Source organism: Mobula birostris, chromosome 5, assembly GCF_030028105.1.
Source record: "Mobula birostris isolate sMobBir1 chromosome 5, sMobBir1.hap1, whole genome shotgun sequence".
NCBI lineage: Eukaryota > Metazoa > Chordata > Chondrichthyes > Myliobatiformes > Myliobatidae > Mobula > Mobula birostris.
Window position 1 is genome coordinate 87,654,040 of NC_092374.1, and position 22,964 is coordinate 87,677,003.

The window sequence follows — 22,964 nt, forward strand, 5'->3', positions numbered from 1 at the left end:
AGCCGACAGTTACGTGCCGGGTGGCACCTAATTAATTAGCATGTTTATTTGGGCTTTTTTCTTAAAGATGTGCTGTGTGCCTCCCGGCTACCGCTGCATTCTCTGTGAATCGGTATCTGTCCGCGGCCCGAGGTTTGGGGTGGTGGGACACTGGGGTGTCATCTCATCGTCGATCAGGGCAGGCAGGTTATCTTCTTCTATGTCTGCCTGCGTCGATATCAAAGGTCGAAGTTTGTTGTCTGCCGTGGCTGATGTGGAAGGCTTGCTTGACTGCTAACCTCGCGCATTTTTCTATCATACAGTTCTTTGTAAGGACTCAAACCATCTTGCAAATATGCCCTAAACCGACGTACCCTTTCAAAATCAAAGTCGTACTTTATCATTACTCATTCGGTTTTGATTGATATCCTTTCCTCTTCCAATTGCATCAGCTCTTCATCTATCATGGGTCATGGTCATGGGATGCCAGAACCTCTTCAACATCATCTTCGTCAACTTCCACAAGCCAAACTCACTTCATCCTTACTTAGTTCACCATGATCAAAATGCTTAATTATGTCTAGTTTTATGCTAAGTGTAACACCCTTACGAGCTCTTTTAGGCTTTTCCGATACCTTAGAACTCATCTTGCAAACGGCTGCTCACAGGCTCGTGCCTAAGCAATGCCAGCTAGAATGCAGTTCCGAATCTGGGGGAGAGCAGCTGCTCGGGGCGCGCACTGCCTTTCTTCGTAACAGTGAGGTTTCATAGAGCAAGCGTTCAAAAAGCAGGGGACACCTGTATACACACACATGCTCATTAGCACCATCTATGGGGAGAAATGGTCAGCTCATGTTACAAGTCAAAGCTCAAGATCCTTAACACTAACTCTCTCCCTCTTCACAGATAATATCTGATCTGTCAAGTAACTCTCGTATTTTGTTTTACCACAGGTTAAAAGAGAGTCAGGTCCATTAATACCAATCAACTGAATGAACCTGCTGCCAACATGAGCATGGATTTGAATTGCTCTGAGCAAGAGATTCGAAAAAAAACCTTTTGAAGCATAAAGATACAATAGACAACCCTTGGTAATCCCTCATCATAACTCTGCCACTGATGGTCCCAAGCCTGGCTCCAAGGGGAAGGTTGGGCATGCGACTAACAACCCCATCCTATAAAAACACAGTGCTGCAGAAACACCAACAAAAGCTCCAAAGACCTCATCCCTGGGAGAGGAGTGATCTTTGAAGATGGGCTACATCTGGGGACAACTTGAAAGACTGGCCCAAAACAGAGGTCTCTGGTGACCTGCTGTTTGTGTCCAAAGCCCCAGTAGAGGTGATGAGCTTAAGAATCCATTATCATCGACAGAAAAAAAAGGTACATTATTTATTTGAAAATGACAGCCTTTGAACACCTGGTTTATTGGTATATAAGATTCTGCTGTCTTGGTGGGATAGAGAAGGAAGATATTTGGAGATATTTTAAGGTCCCTTGAGGAATTAAACTGGACAAAGATTTTGCTTCCTGAATACTTTTAGGTGTATCTTATGGATTTTGGGCTGCTGATCATGAAAATCACCATGAAATTTCCCTATCACACACCATTAAAAAAAATTCCCTATATTTGTTATTTCAATTCATAATTCAAGGCAATTAAGGAAGTAATTCTTGTTGGTCCACAAATCAAAACAACTCAATGACAGACAATCAAGGATGTTGTTGAAAACTTTTGCGGAAAGTACAGAGCACCAATCTATGTGCAGCTGGCTGACAACAAGCTTCAAGCATACAAAACTATGAAGTGCAACATGACACTAAAGATTCATTTTCTGCATTCCCATTTAGACTACTTCTCTGCAAACCTTGGTGCCGTCAGTGATAAGCATGGTGACTTTGCAGTCATGGAGAAAGAGTGTCAGGACAACTGGAATCCACCAATGCTGGCTGATTATTGCTGGACACTTAAGTGAGAAGACTCAGACACAGAGTGCAAACAAAAATAATAAAAAACATTTTTATCTTAGTTGAATTATTGCAAAGCATCAGCACCGTTACGCAATTAAACACATTATATTCAATAAAGGTTAATTTCCCATTCCTCCAAATTCCTTTGTAATACAAGTAGTCTGAAATTATATTTGTGTTTAGCTTCAGTGGTCTATCTTAAACAATGAACAATTCTGAGGAAGCAACACTTAAAGTTTGACCAATGTTAATTCATATATAGGATTATTGATCAAAATATCCAGCACTTGTTGATACTATCTCCCCCTAAAGAGTGGTGGTGAAGATTCTTGAATCTGTAATCTGTGTGGTAAAAGCAATCCAGTGGTGCTGCTAGCAAGGAATATCAAGATTCCGACAATGGAGAAGTGAATTGTCTACACTAGCATGGTGTGTCACTTGGAAACAAATATATTTCTGTGCATCCACTGCCATTATCAAGCCTGGGAGATGTTATGAAGCAGCTCTGGCGAGTTACTGTGGATCACTGGACAGAGCACATGGTGGTTGGTCTGTCAGTGGTGTTCAGCTGCTGGTGAAGGCTATTTTACTCTAACTGATGCTGAATTCAATGTAGCTGCAGCTGCCCTCATTCAGGGAAATATGGGAAATTTCTTGATTTCTGCCTTATGAAACTGCAAGGGTGGTTGCATTTCTGGACCAGGTAACCACCTTGGATGGTTAGTCCTGACGAAGGGTCTCGGCCTGAAACGTCGACTGCACCTCTTCCTAGAGATGCTGCCTGGCCTGCTGCGTTCACCAGCAACTTTTATGTGTGTTGCTTGGATGGATAGGGCTTATTTTGACCCAGTTCCAGCATTCAAATGCCATTTAAATGCAGAGTCTCATGTGCAGGAATTCAAGTTGCAGCAGACAGTAGTGGGCTCAGCCCACTACATCATGGGCACATTTCCCCCCACCACTGGTAGCATTTACAAGAGGAACTACCTCAAGAAGGTGACATCCAAGTACCTCTACCATCTGGGCCATGCCATCTTCTCAAAGCTACCATCAGGCAGGAACTACAGAAGTCTGAAGTCCCACACCACCAAGTTCAAGAACAGCTACTTCCCTTCAACTATTCCATTGAACTGAGCAGCACAACCATCTATGTACCTATCCAAACTTCGCTGAAACATTGAAATAGAGCTCAAACGCACCACTTTTGCTGGTAACTCGCTCCACATTCTCAAAACCCCGAATAAAAAAAGTTTCCCTTCATGATCCCCTTAAACATTTCATCTTTCACTCTTAACCCATGACCTCCAGTTGTAGTCCCACCCCTGAATTTTGTATACTTCTATCAAATCTCCCCTCAGTCTTCTACATTCCAGGGAGTGAAGTCCTAACCTATTCAATCTTTCCTGATAACTCAGGTCCTTCAGTCCCAGCAACATCTTTGTAAAGTGAATGTTTCTTATATGATGCCAAAGTCTACTACTACTACTATGTCGACTCAGGCCTAGGGAGCCAGCATCGGGCAATAATGCCATAGTCACAATAATCTTATTAGCAAACTATGTACTGTATATGTCACCATTCACTACTTTGAATAGTCCGGGTACCTACTCAAGCATTGGAAGTAAGGTTTTCATTGCACCTGTGCATACATGCACTTGTGAATGAGGGTAATTCCAATATCAGCTGTTCTTCTCATTAATGCACGATTAGGGTTGCAACAGTGCTTTGTAGAATCTACTTGCGTACTTATTCTATGCTGACCCAAGCCACTTAGGTATAAGTAATACTTTGTTAATGCCCTCAACTCAGTTAAGAGAACAAAAGTATGCTGGATGGATTACAGTGACAGACTTGTAGACCAAACCTGACAACCAGAGCAAACAGGTGGAGTCGAGGGGAGTGTTAATTGTAGGCTCCTTGATAATTCTGAGCATGTACACTGATACCAGGGTGCCTTGGGAAACCATTAAAATGTTCTCCGCTCTTATAATATGCATCAGGTGAGGATTCAAGGAATGATGTCATTTCAACAAGGAACGGATAACCAGTCCAACGGTATCCCATCAAAAGTTCATGGCATAAAAGGGGAAAGTAGTTTCACTATAACAAGGACGTTAATGAAAAGTCAATTCAGTGGATTTATGTACATTGATATTTGCACTAATGTGATCATAAAGCCATAGGCTCATGGATACAGCATGGAACCAAGCTCTTTGGTCCATCAAATCTGGACCATCACATAGCTTTGTTTAAAAAATACATGAATCCTATCCTAACCCCACACTCCCCCTCAAATGTACTACTTATTCATGCACTAGGGCAATTTACAGTGCTCTGTTAATCAACCAGCATGTCTTTGGGATTTAGGAGGAAACTAGAGTACCTAGAGGAAACCCACGTGGCCACAGGGAGAACGTGCTAACTCCACACAGACAGCGCCATAGGTCAGGATTAAACCAGTTCTCCAGACCTGTGATGCAGCAGCTCTGCTACAGGCACCACAATGCTGCCCGAGGACCCTCATTACAGGTATGTGCAAAGCTTTTCACATTCACATTCATCTGTACACTACCTGTTGCTGCTGCTGCTGCCTTTGCTGATTGGCCTTCTGTTTGGCACGACGTTCCAGGAACTGCTTGGCAAACTCTTTGGCCTCAGGGGTGTCACCCAGGTATGCACGAATGTAATCATGCACCTCGTATGGCGATTCCACTTCTTTAAGGAAGGACACAAACGTAGGAACTACAACAAAGCCAGGCAATGAAGTCAGAAGTAAACCAATACAATTACTGAATTAAGGGATTTTGGCTTGATATGTTTAAAAAAAAATGAAAGTTTCCTCTTTCTAGGCTGAAAAACTCTGATCCAAACATTCCCCCCCCCCCCCCCCAGGGGCAACTTTGTGTGGGAATGGAATAGCGACACAAGCCAGCCCCTGAATGCAATCAAAACTAGTTAAGCTCACCTCACCCAGACCAGCTAGAAGCAGAAAATCTAGTATTCAGAGGTTGCTTGGAGAACTTCTGCTTTATGAAAGGCTTAGGAATTTTTTTGATCCAGGAACTGATGGTCTCAAACACAAGGGTGCAACCCAGTCTTTCCAATGTTAATAAATATTTTTTTCTCCTGAATTAAATACATTTATCATGGCCTTAAATACATGCCCTTTGGAAGGTCCCAATCATAGAGTCAAGGAAAACCTGGTGGAATAATCCAAGGAAAAATGTTTCCTCATCAATGTCAATCCTTTGATTACTGTGCAGTCGTTAGCTGGAATTCCATACTATCCTACCCAAGGTCTTTCAGAGGACACAAAACCAGAACTTCTTGTAGTTTGCATAGAGATAATGAGATTGATCTATTACTTTGATGTCTGTAGCAGCAAAAATCCTACAGTCTACCAATGCAGGGTAGCAACCATGCACAAATACTTATGATAAGCAAATATATTGACAAAATTTTATGATGTTCTAATTAGTGGAAGAGATAAAGGAAAACTAGACAGACTGCAGTATTTGATCTTTTAGAAAGCCTTAAAATAAATGCCCCATGAGCAGTTGCAAATGAGAACATAGGATTCCAGGCAATATACCAATGTTAATAGATAGAAAACCAACTGCAGGAGAAATGAGTCAATTTGAGGTTCAAAGGCTGTGACCTGTAGGATTGCTGGGGCTCCATTCGAAATCAAATGATTTGGATAAGGGGATCAAGTTCCATATATCATTCATTCACTTATGGGGTCTCGTTTCACAGATGTCTGTGAAGAGTAAGAATTTCAGGTTGTATACTGCATACATTCTCTAATATTAAAGGAACCGAAATGAAGTCCTTAATTATAATCATACAAAGCTGAGTGGTACAATGAACTATGAGAAGGATACAGTGGGGCTTCTAAGAAGAGGCTGAATAGCACTTGCGTTCAGAACAACCTGATATCCTTCTAAGTGATTCACCTAAAGTCAGCATGTAGGTAGAAGCAAGCAATTATGAAGGCAAACAATTCACTAATCTATATTGAAGGAGGATTTGAATATAAGAGTAAAGACATGTTATGTAGGGCCCTGATGGAATCCTGCCTGGAACAATGTAGTACATACAACAAAGATTCATCAGACTGACCACTGGTATTGGAATACTCACCAATAAGATCAAGTAGACTGACCTATATTGTCAAGCGTTTAGGAGAACAAACTGATCTCATTGAAAGATACAAAAACCATATGTGGTTTAATAGGACAAATGCAGAGATATTTCCCCTTGATTAGGAGAGAAAAAACCAGGAGTGCCTAAAACCAGGGGTTATTGTTTCAAATTAATGGGGGTGGGGGTGGGGGGGTGATTATTCATGATTGAAGGAGAAATTTCTTCTACCAGAGGGTAATTACTCTTCAAATATTCTTCCACAAGAGATTTGAAAAAAGTTTAGTCACAGAGTAGCTCAAGATAAACTGATAAGATTTTTTGATACCATGGGAAACAAGGAATGCAGAAATAAAAGATTAGTTGCAATCTTAGAGAAAAGCAACAGGCATATTCTTGCTTCTTCATGTGTTCTTAGATGGAGGTGAGTATGGAGTGATATGCTACAAATGGGTTCAAATCCAATTCTCCCATTACACTGTTTTCTTGGTGAAGTTGTGTGACACAAGGGTAAAAATAGGTTATCCATTCTTCAAAGTAATCTACTACCAGATACCAGGGAAACCATCTTGCTACCTGGCATGTACGTTCATTTGTCAGTATAAAGACAACTATGCCCACAGGTCACAAAACAGTTCCTCAATTAAGGGATGCAATAAAATGATACAATCTGATGGGGCAGTCTCAACATCTTGTTAAGCTCCACAGAATCTCAAATGGGACTAGACTGAAGAAACAACTCAAATGACACACACCATCTAGGTTGTTGGCTGTACTGAGGACATGCAGCATTTGTTCACACCACTGTGTGAAGCCATCTTGAGTTTTGTTCATTCCCTGGAAGAGCTTCAGTAACTTTTCCTCGTCTTCAGTCTTCTTCTTGCTTGGTCGGGTGGGAATTCCATACGAGTCACTGCACAAGATAATAAACAAAATCAGGATTTAAAGTTCAAAATAAAGTGTGATGATTGGATTAAAAAAACTAATTTCTTCTTGAATAATCTGAGTACTGTGTCATGCGTGACTGAAATTTTGATTAACACTTTTGGCACCTTAATCTACTTTGGAAGAGCAACTTGCAGATGGCACTCAAAACAACCCTTGCTAGAAGGAATTGCTTACCAACCTGACTCACCAGTGTAAAGCAACAGTGCAACAGATCATAGAAGCATATAGGAAGCACTGAGCAGCTTTGTTTGGATTCTCACTGCAGCCACCTTCCCCCAGCTCTTGCAGTCACCAACACTGGGGTCTGTCATCTGCCTTGATGGGATCCCACCTGGAATGTCAATTATTGTTGGCAGAATACCAGATGGTGACATGACAAGAGTGAGATTTACCAGCTAGCTGAGTGGTGTCGTATCATAAACCTTGCACTCAAAACTATTAAGACCAAGGAGCTGATTGTGGACTGCAGAAAGGTAGAACAAGGGAACACAAACCAATCCTCAGAGGGTTTAGAAGTGGAAACAGTGAGCAGTTTCTGGGTGTCAACATCTCTGAGTATCTAACCTGATCCCAACATATTGATGCAGCCATAAAGGCAAGACAGTGGCAATTTTTCATTGGGAGTTTGAGGAGATTTGTTTTGTCACCCAAAACACTCAAAAACCTCTGCAGATGTACCGTGGACAGCGTTCTGACTGGCTGCATCAATGTCTGGTATTGGGGGTGGTGGTGGGAGGGTGAGGAAGTAAGCTGCAGGAAGTTGTAAAATTAGTCAGCTCCATCATTGGTACTAGCCTCCATAGTATTCAAGACGTTGTCAAGAAGCGGTACCTCAGGAAGGCAGCGTCCATCATTAATGATCCCATTAAGGAGATGCCCTCTTCTCATTGTTACCATCAGGAAGAAAGGTACAGAAGCTTGAAGGCACACACTCAGCAATTCAGGAACAGCTTCTTTCCCTCTGCCATCCAATTTCTAAATGGACATTTTACCCATGAACACTACCTTACTTTTAAAAATTTATTTCTATTTTGCACTACTTATTTTAACTTATTTAATATACATATACATACTTACCATAATTGTTTTTCCTATATTTATTATGTATTGCATTGTTCTGTACTGCTGCCACAAAGTTAACAAATTATGTATATGACAATGATATTAAACGAGTTTCTGATACCATTTCAGATGACAGCAATCGTTCCAATGTGAGTATTCCAGACCTTTGGAACTGGGCAAAAATCTCAACTAACAAAGCCTCTTAAAACCTTCATAGTTCACTACTAGATGCTGGAAACTGCTTTTCATTTGGCTTCATTTTTGATGTTTTTAGTGGATGTCAGTGTGGGGAATAAGTCTTCTCTTTCTCATACTTCTATTAAACTGAGGAAGTCAGTCTGCATTATCAAGTCTATGCTGCCTTCTGGTACATTCATATCAGATCCATTTCCTGTTAACTTCCTTAAAAATCTATTCTTTCACGTGCACATCAACTTTACCCTTCCCATTGTCCTGTCACCCACACTTTTCCCACACAGCCCTATAAACAAATGCTCTGACATGCAAGACAGAAATCTGCACCAATCCTTATGTAGGAATTACTTGCTTATTATGACTTTAAGAATAAATTTACAGCAACCAATTGCAAATACAGTGGCATGCAAAAGCATGGGCACTCCCGTCAAAATTTCTGTTACTGTGAATAGCTAAGTGAGTAAAAGATGAACTGATTTCCAAAAGGCATAAAGTTAAAGATGACACATTTCTTTAATATTTTAAACAAGAAAACTTTTTTATTTCCATCTTTTACTGTTTCAAAATAACAAAAAAGGAAAAGGACCCGAAAAGGCCTCTAGTTCTGTGAGATTCTTGGGCCGTCTTGTATGCACTGCTCTTTTGAGGTCTATCCACAGATTCTCGATGATGCTTAGGTCAGGGGACTATGAGGGCCATGGCAAAACCTCCAGCTTGCGCCTCTTGAGGTAGTCCATTGTGGAATTTGAGGTGCGTTTAAGTTCATTATCCTGTTGTAGAAGGCATCCTCTTTTCATCTTCGGCTTTTTTATAGACAGTGTGATGTTTGCTTCCAGAATCTGCTGGTATTTAATTGAATTCATTCTTCCCTCACCTATCAACCTACAATTTAGACAAGGGATTTGAGGACTCCTGTCACACTGTTTAAGCGATGGGATGGAGTTAAGTGAGCAAACTTTAGTAATTCTAAGAACCACCACGCAGGGTTTCATAACAAGATGAGAAACCCTAAGAGGACCATTTTCATATGTTATTGAATAGTAAGAGTATTAAATATTTCCTGCAAGTTTTCTTTTATTTGTACCTTCATACTTTGCACCTATTTCAAAAGCCGGTGTTCTCTTGTGGCTTCCTTGATACTTCATGGGTGGCTGATGTTGGAATTTGATGTCAACTAATCAATATAGAACTGTTCTGATGTCTCCATCCTCTGTGTGCCTGTGTCTTAGATGATTGCAATCTGAGATCTGCAAAAAACCTAGTTGCTTATTCATAAGCACAGTATATTTTGCAGATGCTGAAGGAGAATAAACAGTCGATGTTTTGGGCTGAGACCTAGGACTTAGGGAGTGAGCATCAACTGATTATTCCTTTCCATAGATGCTGTCTGACTTGGCCGAGTTCATCTAGCATTTTATCATTGCTGCTTGTTTATTTCGCCTTAGTGAGGCACTTAAGGCAAATATCAGCATATCTATGTTGTTGCGTGAATGAAGTCACCGGAGAAAATTACTGGTAGATGCAAAGCAGCTTCTTTATTTGACAAAATAAGGTACAGCAGGCATCATATGGAAACACTTTTGGTGGAAAGGTCTCGCTGGACCAACATGGGGCTCAATATTTTATGTGCCAAGCATCAAAGGACATTTCCATATTTACAATGTATGGACAATGTTTTTTTTCTTATTAAAAAAACTACATACAACCTTCACACCTCCTGATTCAATTCCCCACCACAGACATCTAAGTGAATTTTAATCGGCATTGTCTGGACCGGGATTCACAGCTCTTTGGAATCCATTGTTCAGAGCTGCACTCCAAGTTGAATGCAGAATACATTTTCAGATGTGAACACTGGTAGCCAAAGTCAATTACTAAATGTATTATGTCCTAAACCCAAAAATCCCTAACAGTGCCTCCTCTTGGCCCTCCTGGACAAAAATAAATTTGTACCAGGAAAGGCCAACCTCAAGGAGGATCTACTCAAATAGGGCAGCAAAAATGCCCTGCCTCAGAATTCCCTCCAATCATCTTGTCTGCCTCCACATCTACCCTATCATCCCTAATCGCTACCTACAAAATGATAAACAGAGATTGTTCCAGAAAAATGAACAACAGTCTTTAGAAATCCAGCTTCATTTGTATTCTGGTTGGCTGGCCAATTGCAGCTTAATCACATTCCTCGTCTTCACCCCTTCATTCTCTGGCAGCTAAAACTCTCTTTCTGGGGGCACCAGCAAGGTAAATGCATCAAACTCACAGGCCCTCTCATCGATGTACAGGAAGGGGTAGGGGTGGTCCCTATTTGAATTACTGCAAGGACCTCTCCCTGGTGGTACCCCCTTCTGAAATGTCCAGTCAATCGCTGGCTAACCGCTGTATGGACCCAGCTCATTTGTATTCACTCCCTATTCAGACTGGGGGTGACTGCCTTCAGATGCCATGTGCAGTCTTTCTCAATCTGAAATGCCATCAAAGTTGTGGAACTTGCTGTCTCTGCTTTAACTTAAATCCCTCTCCATCTATTTTTCCAAATATGTTTTCTATCTATACTATTAAACTAATCATCTACCTTCAGCAACCAGCCTTCATTACAGAGTACCATCACCATCGCACTTTAGCATGCTCTTCGCGGGTTTCTGTCATGCTCTTGGTGTCTTCTGTCTTTGTGTTTCCTGCTGTAGCCAGGTCTGGTGTGGCCGGCTGGTGTTCATCTCTTGGGTTCTCTGTAATTACGTGGTTACTGGGTACACTTGATCCCCTGCTCTGTCTGTGGGTGCAACAAGAAAGCGAGTCTTGCAGTTTGACCTGAGTCCAGTGTTTCCACTGGCTGCCGCGCTGAGTCTGCACACAGACACAAGTGTTTCTTGTTAAAAGTATCATCTGTGGTTCTGTTCATCTTAAAGCAGAACCCTGCCCTTTCAGGCAACATCCTCACCATTGCTTGGTCGCCCAGCTGTGGGAGGACTAACTCCTTTTGCTTTGGCTTTTTCTGATAGCAATGTGTTGCTATTGTTTTGCTTAGTCCTTGAACACTTGAAGTTGGTTACAAAGGCCTTTCACATACTACGTCATTCTATCCATGCAAGTCCCAGGCTCCCCGCAACCTGTAGTTAACCCATGAGTCGCATTGCCCATCCTATCAATAATTCGTAGAAGCTGAAGCCCAGCGTGCAGTTTGGGGTTGCTCGTAATCTCATCAGGATTCCTGGTAATACATCAGCCCATGTCTTTACTGTCTCAGCTATGGCTTTGGCTAAGGCGTTCTTGATTGTTCCCCTGATCCTTTCTATCATTCCTGAGCTCTGAGGTTGGTAGGGTACTTGGAACCGTTGTCGAATCCCTTACAGTCGGCACATTTCCTGATTCACTTTCCCTGTGAAATGTGGTCCCTGATCAGAGTCCACCTGGACTGGGGTTCCCCAGCTTGGGAGGATTTCCTGAACTAGAATCTGTGCAGCAATGCAGTTCTTTGTTGGGAAAGCCTCTATCCGCCCTGTGAAGTGATCCATAATTATTTGACAGTAGCCTTTTCCCTGGTTTTGGGTAGGGGCCTCGTGGTGGATACAGCTCAGTCTTTCACAAGCAAAGCCCTTCCACCAGTGAGTAGACATACAAGGAGCAATGTCACAGGAAAACAGCAACCATCAAGGACCGCCACCATCCTGATTTTGCTCTCTTCTCACTGCTTCCACCAGGGAGGTGGTACAGGAGCCCCAGGACTCGCACCACCAGGTTCAGGAACAGTTATTACCCTTCAACCATCAGTCTCTTGAACCAGAGGGGATATCTTCACTCAGCCCAACACTCAAGTGATTCCACAAACTATGGACTCACTTTCAAGAACTCTTCAACTCAAGTTCTCGATATTTATTGCTTATTCATTATTTTTGCTTATCTTTTTCTTTTTTATATTTACAGTTTGTTATCTTTTGCACCTTGGTTGTTTGTCTTTTGTGTGCAGTTTTCATTGATTCTATTGTGTTTCTTTGTATTTACTGTGAATGCCCACAAGAAAATAAATCTCAAGGTAGTATATGGTGATATATGTACTTTGATAATAAATCTTGAACTTTGAACATACGTAAGAGGAACACGAACGAACACACACACACATACACACACAAAGACCTGAAAACTGAGTAGAGTCTGGGAGATTGGAGGCACAAACCTTAGTGAAGGACTGCTCCTGCTGTTCTTCAACCCTGCATTCCTGATCACAGGGCCTGTGCTCTTCACAGCTTCGTCCCCCCACAGGCTTATGTTAGAGTTCTTGGTTTCGTGCACACTCCACATGCTATTCATGTCAGATCCCCACTGACCAGGCAATCCCCATACTGAAGAGTTGTTGATAGGTATACTAGAATGCTAGTGGCAGACGGGGGGGGGGGGGGGGGGGGAGAATGGAGGAAACGTTTCAGAGACAGATTAAAAACAAGATAACATAACCTAGCCATTATCCATAAGATCGTAAATACATCTGGTCACTGCCATGGATGGATCAACTTAATAGACTACAGAAACAATCTCGAGCATACAAGAGTTAGAAATGGGAGAAGACCAGGCGACAAACATCAACTGTCAAGTGAGTGTGGAGTCACTGCTCCATGACTTGGCTCTACGCTGAACTATGGGACTCTTTCTGAATTGAATTCTGCAATGTCATCTGCTTGTGGTTATTGTCTGCATGACGTGTTTTTTTTTCCTCTTTGTACATTAGGTGTTTGATGGTCTTTTTTTATGGGCTCTTTTATTTTTTTTATGGGCATCTGTTTTCCCCTCTGAACACTGGGCATTCAGTCTTTTTTTTACATATGGGTTTGTTTGAGTTTCTTTGTTTTGTGGCAGCACGTTAGACGAACCTCAAGGTTGTATAACGTATACACACTTTGAACTTTGAAATTAGGGAGAAGTTACTATAACTAACTCAAAAGAAAAAGTGACCCAGAGAAGCAGAAAAGAAATTAGGCTGTGTGCTCTTTCTGGAGAATCACTGTAGTTCATTAACATCTGTTAGTCATGAAGTCAGAGCATGAAATCAGGCCCTTAGACTCAACTCGTCCATGCCGAGAAACATGCCCTCCCCAGTTTGCCAAATTTGCTGAGTCTAGCATTTATTCCTTTAAATCTTTCTTATCCATGTACCTATCTAAATCTCTTTTGAACATTGTAAATATAGCTACATCCATCACTTTCTCTGTGTGCTCATTCTATAAATCCACGTTAAGGTTTATTATTACAAGTACAATAGCTTGACAAGTAACGTCTTCAACCACTGGCCCAGAACGAGTTCAATCCCACCAAGGAAACCAAGAAATTAAAATGAAATTCTGTTATCTGGGATAGAAATAGATTATTGCAAAATCTCACCTGATTTGCTAATGTTCTTCACTGAAGGAAAACTACTGTCCCGATTTGGTTAATGAGGTTAAACTCTTATCTACTTATTCAGTTAACACAAAGTGCCAGCATTACCAATAACATCCACATCCCACAAGAAAATATAAACTGACAGTGCTGAGGCAGCCATGATTTATCTCAGGCTCTCGGGTCAGGTTGACATGGGAGCAGTTGGAGGAGAGGTATTGACTGATGTTTTATGATTGCATATCTTTCAGGGATTTGGCTGGATTTCCGAAAAAAAATTACATCTGCTGGAAAAACTTTCCTACAGCTTTACAAATGGCAACTCCTGTGGACAACCAACTGGTGTCTTTGACGGGGAAACTGTGAAGAGAATGGGTTAAATGTAATGATCACAAAGATGAATACCTCACTGTCATACAAACCCCTCTGCGGAAGCACCTTGATTCTGCACCACAGGGAAAAGTCGTTCTGACAGGTAAAAATTGTGGAAACTGAATTTGGTCATGCTGAAAACTTACAGCTCGTGCCTGTACCCTTTGCTGCTGCTGTTTCTGCAGTTCCTGCTGCACCTCCAGTAGTGATTTTACAGACATAGACTGCTTGGGAATACTGTTCCAGCCAGGTGACTTCTGCTGGTGCTGCTGGAGTGCCTTCATTATCTCCTGCTGCTGACGACACTGCTGGAGCAAGCAACGTTCATTTTTACTTTCAAAAAATATGCTTAGAACATTGAATAATGTGCTGAACTAATCAGTAGTTAATTGCCTAACTAATCAGGCTACACAATACCTATATTCCTCCATTCTTTGCACATACATTTGCAAGAAAAAGTTTGTGAACCCTTTGCAATTACAGAAGCACAAGAGCAAATCAACACCAGAATGATTTAAGAAGAAAATTTGTGTTTTAGAATGGCCAAGTCAGAGTCCTGACCTGAACCCAATGGAGATGCTGTGGCATTACCTGAAGAGGGCTGTTCATGCAAAGTATCCCAGAAATATTGATGAATTGAAACAGTTTTGTATGGAGGAATGGTCTAAAATTCCTCCTTGTCGTTGCGCAAGTCTGATCAGCAACAGCAGGAAACATTTGGTGGATGTTATTGCTGCTAAAGGAGATTCTACCAGTTATTAAATACAAGGGCTTACATAATTTTTGCAACTGGGACTGTGAATAATTAAATAATGTGTTCAATTAAAGACATGAAAAGTACAATTTCTGTGTATTAGTTTAGGTAGATTGTGTTTGTCTATTATTGTGACTAACATGAAGATCAGACCACATTTTATGAGTAATTAATGCAGAAAACCAGGTAATTGCATAAGGTTAAACACAGAAACATAGAAAACCTACAGCACAATACAGGCCCTTCACACACAATGCTGTGCTGAACACGTACCTACTTTAGAAATTACCTAGGGTTACCCATAACCCTCTATTTTTCTAAGCTGCATGTACCCACCCAGGAGTCTCTGAAAAGACCCTATCGTATCCGCCTCCACCTCTGTTGCCAGCAGCCCATTCCACGCCCTCACCACTCTGCATTAAAAAAAAACTTACCCCTGACATCTCCTCTGTACTTTCTTCCAAGCACCTTAACACTGTGCCCTCTCATGTTAGCCATTTCAGCCCTGGGAAAAAGCCTCCGACTATCCACACAATCAATGCCTTTCATCATCTTATACACCTCTATCAGGTCACCTCTAATCCTCCATTGTTCCAAAGTTTTTTTCCTTTTTTGCCAAGTGCACTCAACCTATTCTCATAAAGCATGCTCCCCAATCCAGGCAATATCTTTGTAAATCTCCTCTGCACCCTTTCTATAGTTTTCACATCCTTCCTGTAGTGAGGTGACCAGAACTGAGCACAGTACTCCAAGTGGGGTCTGACCAGGGTCCTTACCTCTCAGCTCTTAAACTCAATACATGCAGAATATGACCCATCTACAACCACTCTTTGCCTTCTGTGGACAAGCCAATTCTGGATCCACAAAGCAAGGTTCCCTTGGATCCCATGCCTCCTTACTTTTTCAGTAAGCCTTGCATGGGGTACCTTATCAAATTCCTTGCTGAAATCCACTTTACCTACATCTACTGCTCTACCTTCATCAACATGTTTAGTCACATCCTCAAAAAATTCAATCAGGCTCGTAAGGCACGACCAGCCTTTGGCAAAGCCACGCTGACTATTCCTAACCATATTATGCCTCTCCAAATGTTCATAAATCCTATCGCTCAGGATCTTTTCCATCAAATTACTAACTACTGAAGTAAGACTCACTGGTCTATAATTTCCTGGGTTATCTCTATTCCCTTTCTTGAATAAGGGAACAACATCTGCAACCCTCCAATCCTCTGGAACCTCTCCTGTCCCCATTAATGACGCAAAGATAATTGCCAGAGGCTCAGCAATCTCCTCACTCGCCTCCCACAGTAGCCTACGGTACCTCTTGTCCAGTGCCTAACGATGCTTTCCAAAAGCTCCAGCACATCCTCTTTCTTAACGTCTATGTGCTCAAGCTTTTCAATCCACTGTAAGTCATCCCTACAATCACCAAGATACTTTTCTGCAGTGAATACTGAAGCAAAGTATTCATTAAGTACCTCTGCTATCTCCTCCGGTTTCATACACACTTTTTCACTGTTACACTTGATTCGTCCTATTCTCTCATGTCTTCACATACTTGTAGAATGCCTTGGGGTTTTCCTTAATCCTGTCCGCCAAGGCCTTCTCATGGCCCCTTCTGGCTCTCCTAATTTCTTTCTTGAGCCCCTTCCTGCTAGCCTTATAATCTTCTAGCTCTCTATCATTACCTAGCTTTTTGAACATTTTGTCAGCTTTTCTTTTCTTGACTAGATTTTCAACGGCCTTTGTACACCACAGTTCCTGTACCCTACCATCTTTTCCGTCTCATTGGAACGTACCTATGCAGAACGCCACACAAATATCCCCTGAACATTTGCCACATTTCTGCCGTATATTTCCCTGAGAATATATGTTCCCAATTTATGCTTTACAAACTTTTTTTTGCAACTGTACATGTAACTAAGAGACTCCTGAACACCACTACTGTAACACCACCCTGCCTCTGCCACCACCCCTGACAGTGCATTCCCAGCACCCATCACTGTGTGGTGAACGTGCCCCACATAATCACCCTTGAACCTACATCCCTTATCTTAAATGTATGCCCTTTAGTATTAGGCATTTCAACCCTGGGAACGAGATATCAGCTGTCTTAATCTATGCCTTTCATAATCTACCATGTGTTCCCTCAGCCTCTGCTGCTTCAGAGAAAACCAGTTTGTTCAGCCTCTCTCTGTAACACATGCCCCCTTTTGCACTCTCTCCAAAACCAAGTTTTCTTCCTATACTGGGGCAATCAGAATTGAATTAAGTACTCCAAATGTAGTCTAACTACAATTTTTAAAGCTTCAACACCACTTTCCAATTCAAACTCAGGGCCCCAACTAACAAAGTATGCCATATCACTTCTTTACCAGCCTATCGACTTATGCAGTCGCTTCCAGCAGGCTATTCAGGGAGGAATGCTTCTCCAGTCATCCCTACAAGTATGCCCATCAAAATTTGTCAATACTTCATGCTGGTTTCCAAATCAATCAACACAGAACCTATATGACCTGAACTTTAGTCGGTAGTTGCAAGGATAAACCTCCATCCATACTCATTATACAGTGTAAAAGGTTCTGAACTTAAAGAAGGGTAACTTTGAAGGTATGAGACGTGAATTAGCTAAGATCGACTGGCAAATGACACTTAAAGGATTGACGGTGGATATGCAATGGCAAGCATTTAAAGATTGCATGGATGAACTACAGCAATTGTTCATCCCAGTTTGGCACAAGAATAAATCAAGGAAGGTAGTGCACCCGTGGCTGACAAGAGAAATTAGGGATAGTATCAATTCCAAAGAAGCATACAAATTAGCCAGAAAAAGTGGCTCACCTGAGGACTGGGAGAAATTCACAGTTCAGCAGAGGAGGACAAAGGGCTTAATTAGGAAGGGGAAAAATGATTATGAGAGAAAACTGGCAGGGAACATAAAAACTGACTGTAAAAGCTTTTATAGATATGTAAAAAGGAAAAGACTGGTAAAGACAAATGTAGGTCCCCTACAGACAGAAACAGGTGAATTGATTATGGGGAGCAAGGACATGGCAGACCAATTGAATAATTACTTTGGTTCTGTCTTCACTAAGGAGGACGTAAATAATCTTCCAGAAATAGTAGGGGACAGAGGGTCCAGTGAGATGGAGGAACTGAGCAAAATACATGTTAGTAGGGAAGTGGTGTTAGATAAATTGAAGGGATTAAAGGCAGATAAATCCCCAGGGCCAGATGGTCTGCATCCCAGAGTGCTTAAGGAAGTAGTCCAAGAAATAGTGGATGCATTAGTGATAATTTTTCAAAACTCGTTAGATTCTGGACTTGTTCCTGAGGATTGGAGGGTGGCTAATGTAACCCCACTTTTTAAAAAAGGAGGGAGAGAGAAACCGGGGAATTATAGACCGGTTAGCCTAACGTCGGTGGTGGGGAAACTGCTGGAGTCAGTTATCAAAGATGTGATAACAACACATTTGGAAAGCGGTGAAATCATCGGACAAAGTCAGCATGGATTTGTGAAAGGAAAATCATGTCTGACGAATCTCATAGAATTTTTTGAGGATGTAACTAGTAGAGTGGATAGGGAAGAACCAGTGGATGTGGTATATTTGGATTTTCAAAAGGCTTTTGACAAGGTCCCACACAGGAGATTAGTGTGCAAACTTAAAGTACACGGTATTGGGGGTAAGGTATTGATGTGGATAGAGAATTGGTTAGCAGACAGGAAGCAAAGAGTGGGAATAAACGGGACCTTTTCAGAATGGCAGGCAGTGACTAGTGGGGTACCGCAAGGCTCAGTGCTGGGACCCCAGTTGTTTACAATATATATTAATGACTTGGATGAGGGAATTAAATGCAGCATCTCCAAGTTTGCGGATAACACGAAGCTGGGTGGCAGTGTTAGCTGTGAGGAGGATGCTAAGAGGATGCAGAGTGACTTGGATAGGTTGGGTGAGTGAGCAAATTCATGGCAGATGCAATTTAATGTGGATAAATGTGAAGTTATCCACTTTGGTGGCAAAAATAGGAAAACAGATTATTATCTGAATGGTGGCCGATTAGGGAAAGGGGAGGTGCAACGAGACCTGGGTGTCATAATACACCAGTCATTGAAAGTGGGCATGCAGGTACAGCAGGCGGTGAAAAAGGCGAATGGTATGCTGGCATTTATAGCGAGAGGATTCGAGTACAGGAGCAGGGAGGTACTACTGCAGTTGTACAAGGCCTTGGTGAGACCACACCTGAAGTATTGTGTGCAGTTTTGGTCCCCTAATCTGAGGAAAGACATCCTTGCCATAGAGGGAGTACAAAGAAGGTTCACCAGATTGATTCTTGGGATGGCAGGACTTTCATATGAAGAAAGACTGGATGAACTGGGCTTGTACTCGTTGGAATTCAGAAGATTGAGGGGGGATCTGATTGAAATGTATAAAATCCTAAAGGGATTGGACAGGCTAGATGCAGGAAGATTGTTCCCGATGTTGGGGAAGGCCAGAACGAGGGGTCACAGTTTGAGGATAAAGGGGAAGCCTTTTAGGACCGAGATTAGGAAAAACTTCTTCACACAAGAGTGGTGAATCTGTGGAATTCTCTGCCACAGGAAACAGTTGAGGCCAGTTCATTGGCTATATTTAAGAGGGAGTTAGATATGGCCCTTGTGGCTACGGGGATCAGGGGGTATGGAGGGAAGGCTGGGGCAGGGTTCTGAGTTGCATGATCAGCCATGATCATAATAAATGGCGGTGCAGGCTCAAAGGGCCGAATGGCCTACTCCTGCACCTATTTTCTACGTTTCTATGCAGCAATTCCACTGAGCAGAACTTTCATGCAAGAAAATTCACTATGATCAACTCAATACCTTTTATAGAACAGTTCAGGAACAGTTTCTTGAGCCTACAACATTGTGCTGAACCAGCTAAAAAGCAATTCAAAAACACCCAAACATTAATAGCTCCTAATTACACTATGTCCATATCCCTCCATCTTCCTCATATTTATGTGCCTATCAAACATCTCTTAAAAGCCTCTAATGTATTTGCCTCTATCACCATAGCAGGCACTGCATTCCAGGAATCCACTACTCTGAATAAAGAAACTTACCCCTCACATCCTCTTTGAACCTACCCCCTCTCACCTTCAATGCATGTCCCCTAGTATTAGACATTTCCACCTTAGGAAACAGATACTCCGTCTACTCTATCTATGCATCTCAATTTTATAAACTTCTATCAGATCTCTCTTCAGCCTCTCACACTCCAAAGAAAACAACCCAAGTTTATCCAGCCTCTTGTGACAGCACATGTCCTATAAACCAGGCAGCACCTTGGTAAACCTCTTTTGCACCTCAACAGCCTTCCTGTACTGTGACGACCAAAACTGTATGCAATAATCACCAGACTTCATAATATTGCAACATAACTTGACTTTTGAACTCAATGCATCAAATAATAAAAAGCAAGCATTCCATAAGCCTTCTTAGCCACCCTATCAACCTGTGTAGCCACCTTCAAGGAGTTATGAACTTGGATTCCAAGATCTCTCTGCTCAGCAACACTTAAGGATCTTTCTGACCATGGCTAAACCAGATTCTTCCCTTAGAAGATAATAAAAGTGGCTTTGGGATCGGCATTGGGATCGAGTTATTCAAGTTTTCAAATCCCTCTACAGCCTGACCAGTTATCCACCGTCATTTTCTCCGCCCCCCCCCCCCCAATTATTACCGTTGTTTTCCTTAATTTCTACTTCCAGTGGATCCTTGATTTTGCCTTTTCCACCAGTGGATAACTCCTCAAGAATTAGAATGTGCACTCTAAAACAGCCTGCCCTTTACTTCACCATCAATCAAGCTTTTGTACTCAGTAGCACATCGTGCCTCATGCCATTCTTATAGTGCACTGTGGATGTTTTACTAAATTAAAGGCTGCAAACAATTTTTGTTGAATGACATAGAAGCACATTTAATATTAAGACTGCACATCAGCTTCGTAAAAGCAACATGGAGGGAACCCACATCAAAGAGTGCAGCAGGTTCAAACTAACTACAAACCTGTGAATTAGGCCACTCAAGCCCTGAGCCTGCTCTGCCATTTAAGATGATTGCTGATCTGAATGCAGATGATTAACTGAATTCCTGCAGGAAACTTTCATGTCTTATCAAGCGTTTCTAAAAATTCAAAATTCTGCTTCTATCACACATTGACACCAAGCTTAGAAAATAATAGTCTCATCACTTTAACGTATTTACATGAAACAGACACCCGCTGTACTTCATACAAAGATACCAACGAGACTGACAACACACTAACCAAGTGGCGAAACAGATTGTCCTTTCATACATGAAATATCTCAGAAATGATGGCCTGACTGCTCCAATAACTAGAATTGCAGTCATGCACAAGCCAACCGCAATATTGAGGAGAGTACTTTGCAGATCAAAACAACAATCCAAGCTACAAAATCCAATACAGGGACTGCAGCAAAGTATTATACTAGCCAAGCTGGGAGAAAATTATCCACAAGGATCCATGAACATCAACTGGCTGAAAAGTGGCATGACCAACTCACTGGTCTCTAACCATGAAGATTGAGAGCACAAATTCGACTGGGCATCAGTGAAAGTTATGTCATAAGCGAACACACTGCATGTAAGAGTATTCCTAGAAGCATAGTCTTCCGTGCACAATTCTGTAAACAAACACACACAACTGAATCCTATTTATGACCTGCTGTGGACAAAGATCCTGATCACAATGCACAACCTTCACCACACAGCCAATCAGCGATGAGATTTCCTCCCCATATCACAAATGAGTTTCCGAAATGACATCTGATCAAGCTGATTGAAAAGTACATAAAGCCCAAGCATTCGGAGGACACAACACAATCAACAGTGCACTAATAATACGTTTGCTAGTAAATTGCTAAGATCAGAGTGTAACTCAACCCAACCATTTTCTCATCTGCCTTAAAAGGGCAAGTCATTATTAAGACAATATAATCTTATTCTAGATTTTTACCATGAAAGGAAACACCCTTTCCATGTCTGCCTGTCAAGATCCCTCAATCTTACAAGTCAATCATCCTCCCCTACTCGTTTGGCATCCAGTCTAGCATATTCAAACTTTTTTCCATAAGACACCCAACCCATTCCATGTACAGTAATACACATCAATACCCCTCCTTAAATAAGACCACCAACATTGTACATTACTCCAGACAGGCCTCACCAATGCTTCTTAAGTGAACAACATGCCCCAATCTTTATAACTTGAACTCCTCCAACAACAAAACAGTTGCAACTTGCATTCTCAGTTTGAGAAATGTGCACTAGTGGCACCTAATCTCTCGACATAACAGACTTCTGCTATCTCTTACCACTCAGATGAGTGGTTCCCAAACTACCTTTTTTTTGATTACTGCTCCCTTGGATCCCAGACCACATACTCAGTGACCTCCTCTCTCTTTCCCGTCATTACATTAAAAACTAAAGTATTTTATAGAAGAGAGGGGCCGTTGAGGCAGAGGAGTTTCAATAGCCATCCAATTAACCTGGGCCTAGATCACTCTAAGCGCTGAGCAGATTTGGAGAGGTCGAAAATGGCTTCAGGCAGGGTGACGAAGTTTAGGTCCAGAGTGAATTGCTGGGTGGTGTATGCTACGCTGGTAATGGTTCATTACGGCAAGGCCTGGGTCCTAATGCAAGGCACGATCCACTGTTTTAACAATTTAAACTCCAGCCCAGATAGACTGGAAGGGCAGAGTGACGGGACTGGAGGTGAGGTTCTGGCTAATTTCTCTCGCGTTGTTCACTCCCCTCTCCATGACCTTGAGGCTGCTGTGCTTTGTGGCGATTTGCCCACTAATAAGGTTTGGGCCTACTCTGGAGATTTGCACCCAAGACTCAATTTGGTTCAGAATGCTGTGTTTGCTTCTATTGCTTGCATAACCTGTATTTTTCCCCTCTTTCTCTGTGCATTGGGTGTTGGCCTTTGATTTTTAAAATTGGGTTCTTTCTGGTTTCTTGTTTTGTGGTTGCCTGTAAGCAGACAAATCCCAAGATCTTATAATTTATACATTCTTTGATAATAAACATACTTTAAATCTTGAATTTTGATTTACGATGCAAAGTGAAAAAAATTTAGATAATTGCAAAAATTATTCAATCTATTTAAAAC

The 22,964-nt window shown here is 41.8% G+C and overlaps 1 protein-coding gene across 7 annotated transcripts in view; it reads right to left on the reverse strand.

Moving 5' to 3' along the window:
* The window catches only part of LOC140197848 (GRB10-interacting GYF protein 2-like), a 160,104-nt gene that overhangs the window by 12,533 nt on the left and 124,607 nt on the right, over positions 1–22,964 (reverse strand). For 5 of the 7 annotated variants that reach the window (XM_072258360.1, XM_072258362.1, XM_072258366.1 and 2 more), the window contains 4 exons: positions 14,184–14,345; positions 12,470–12,666; positions 6,849–7,006; positions 4,523–4,692 (listed from right to left, as the gene is read on the reverse strand). In XM_072258360.1, the coding sequence (XP_072114461.1) occupies positions 4,523–4,692; positions 6,849–7,006; positions 12,470–12,666; positions 14,184–14,345 (687 nt within the window). The remainder of the gene's footprint in view (positions 1–4,522; positions 4,693–6,848; positions 7,007–12,469; positions 12,667–14,183; positions 14,346–22,964) is intronic. The other 2 variants (XM_072258363.1, XM_072258365.1) reach the window with 2 other exon arrangements.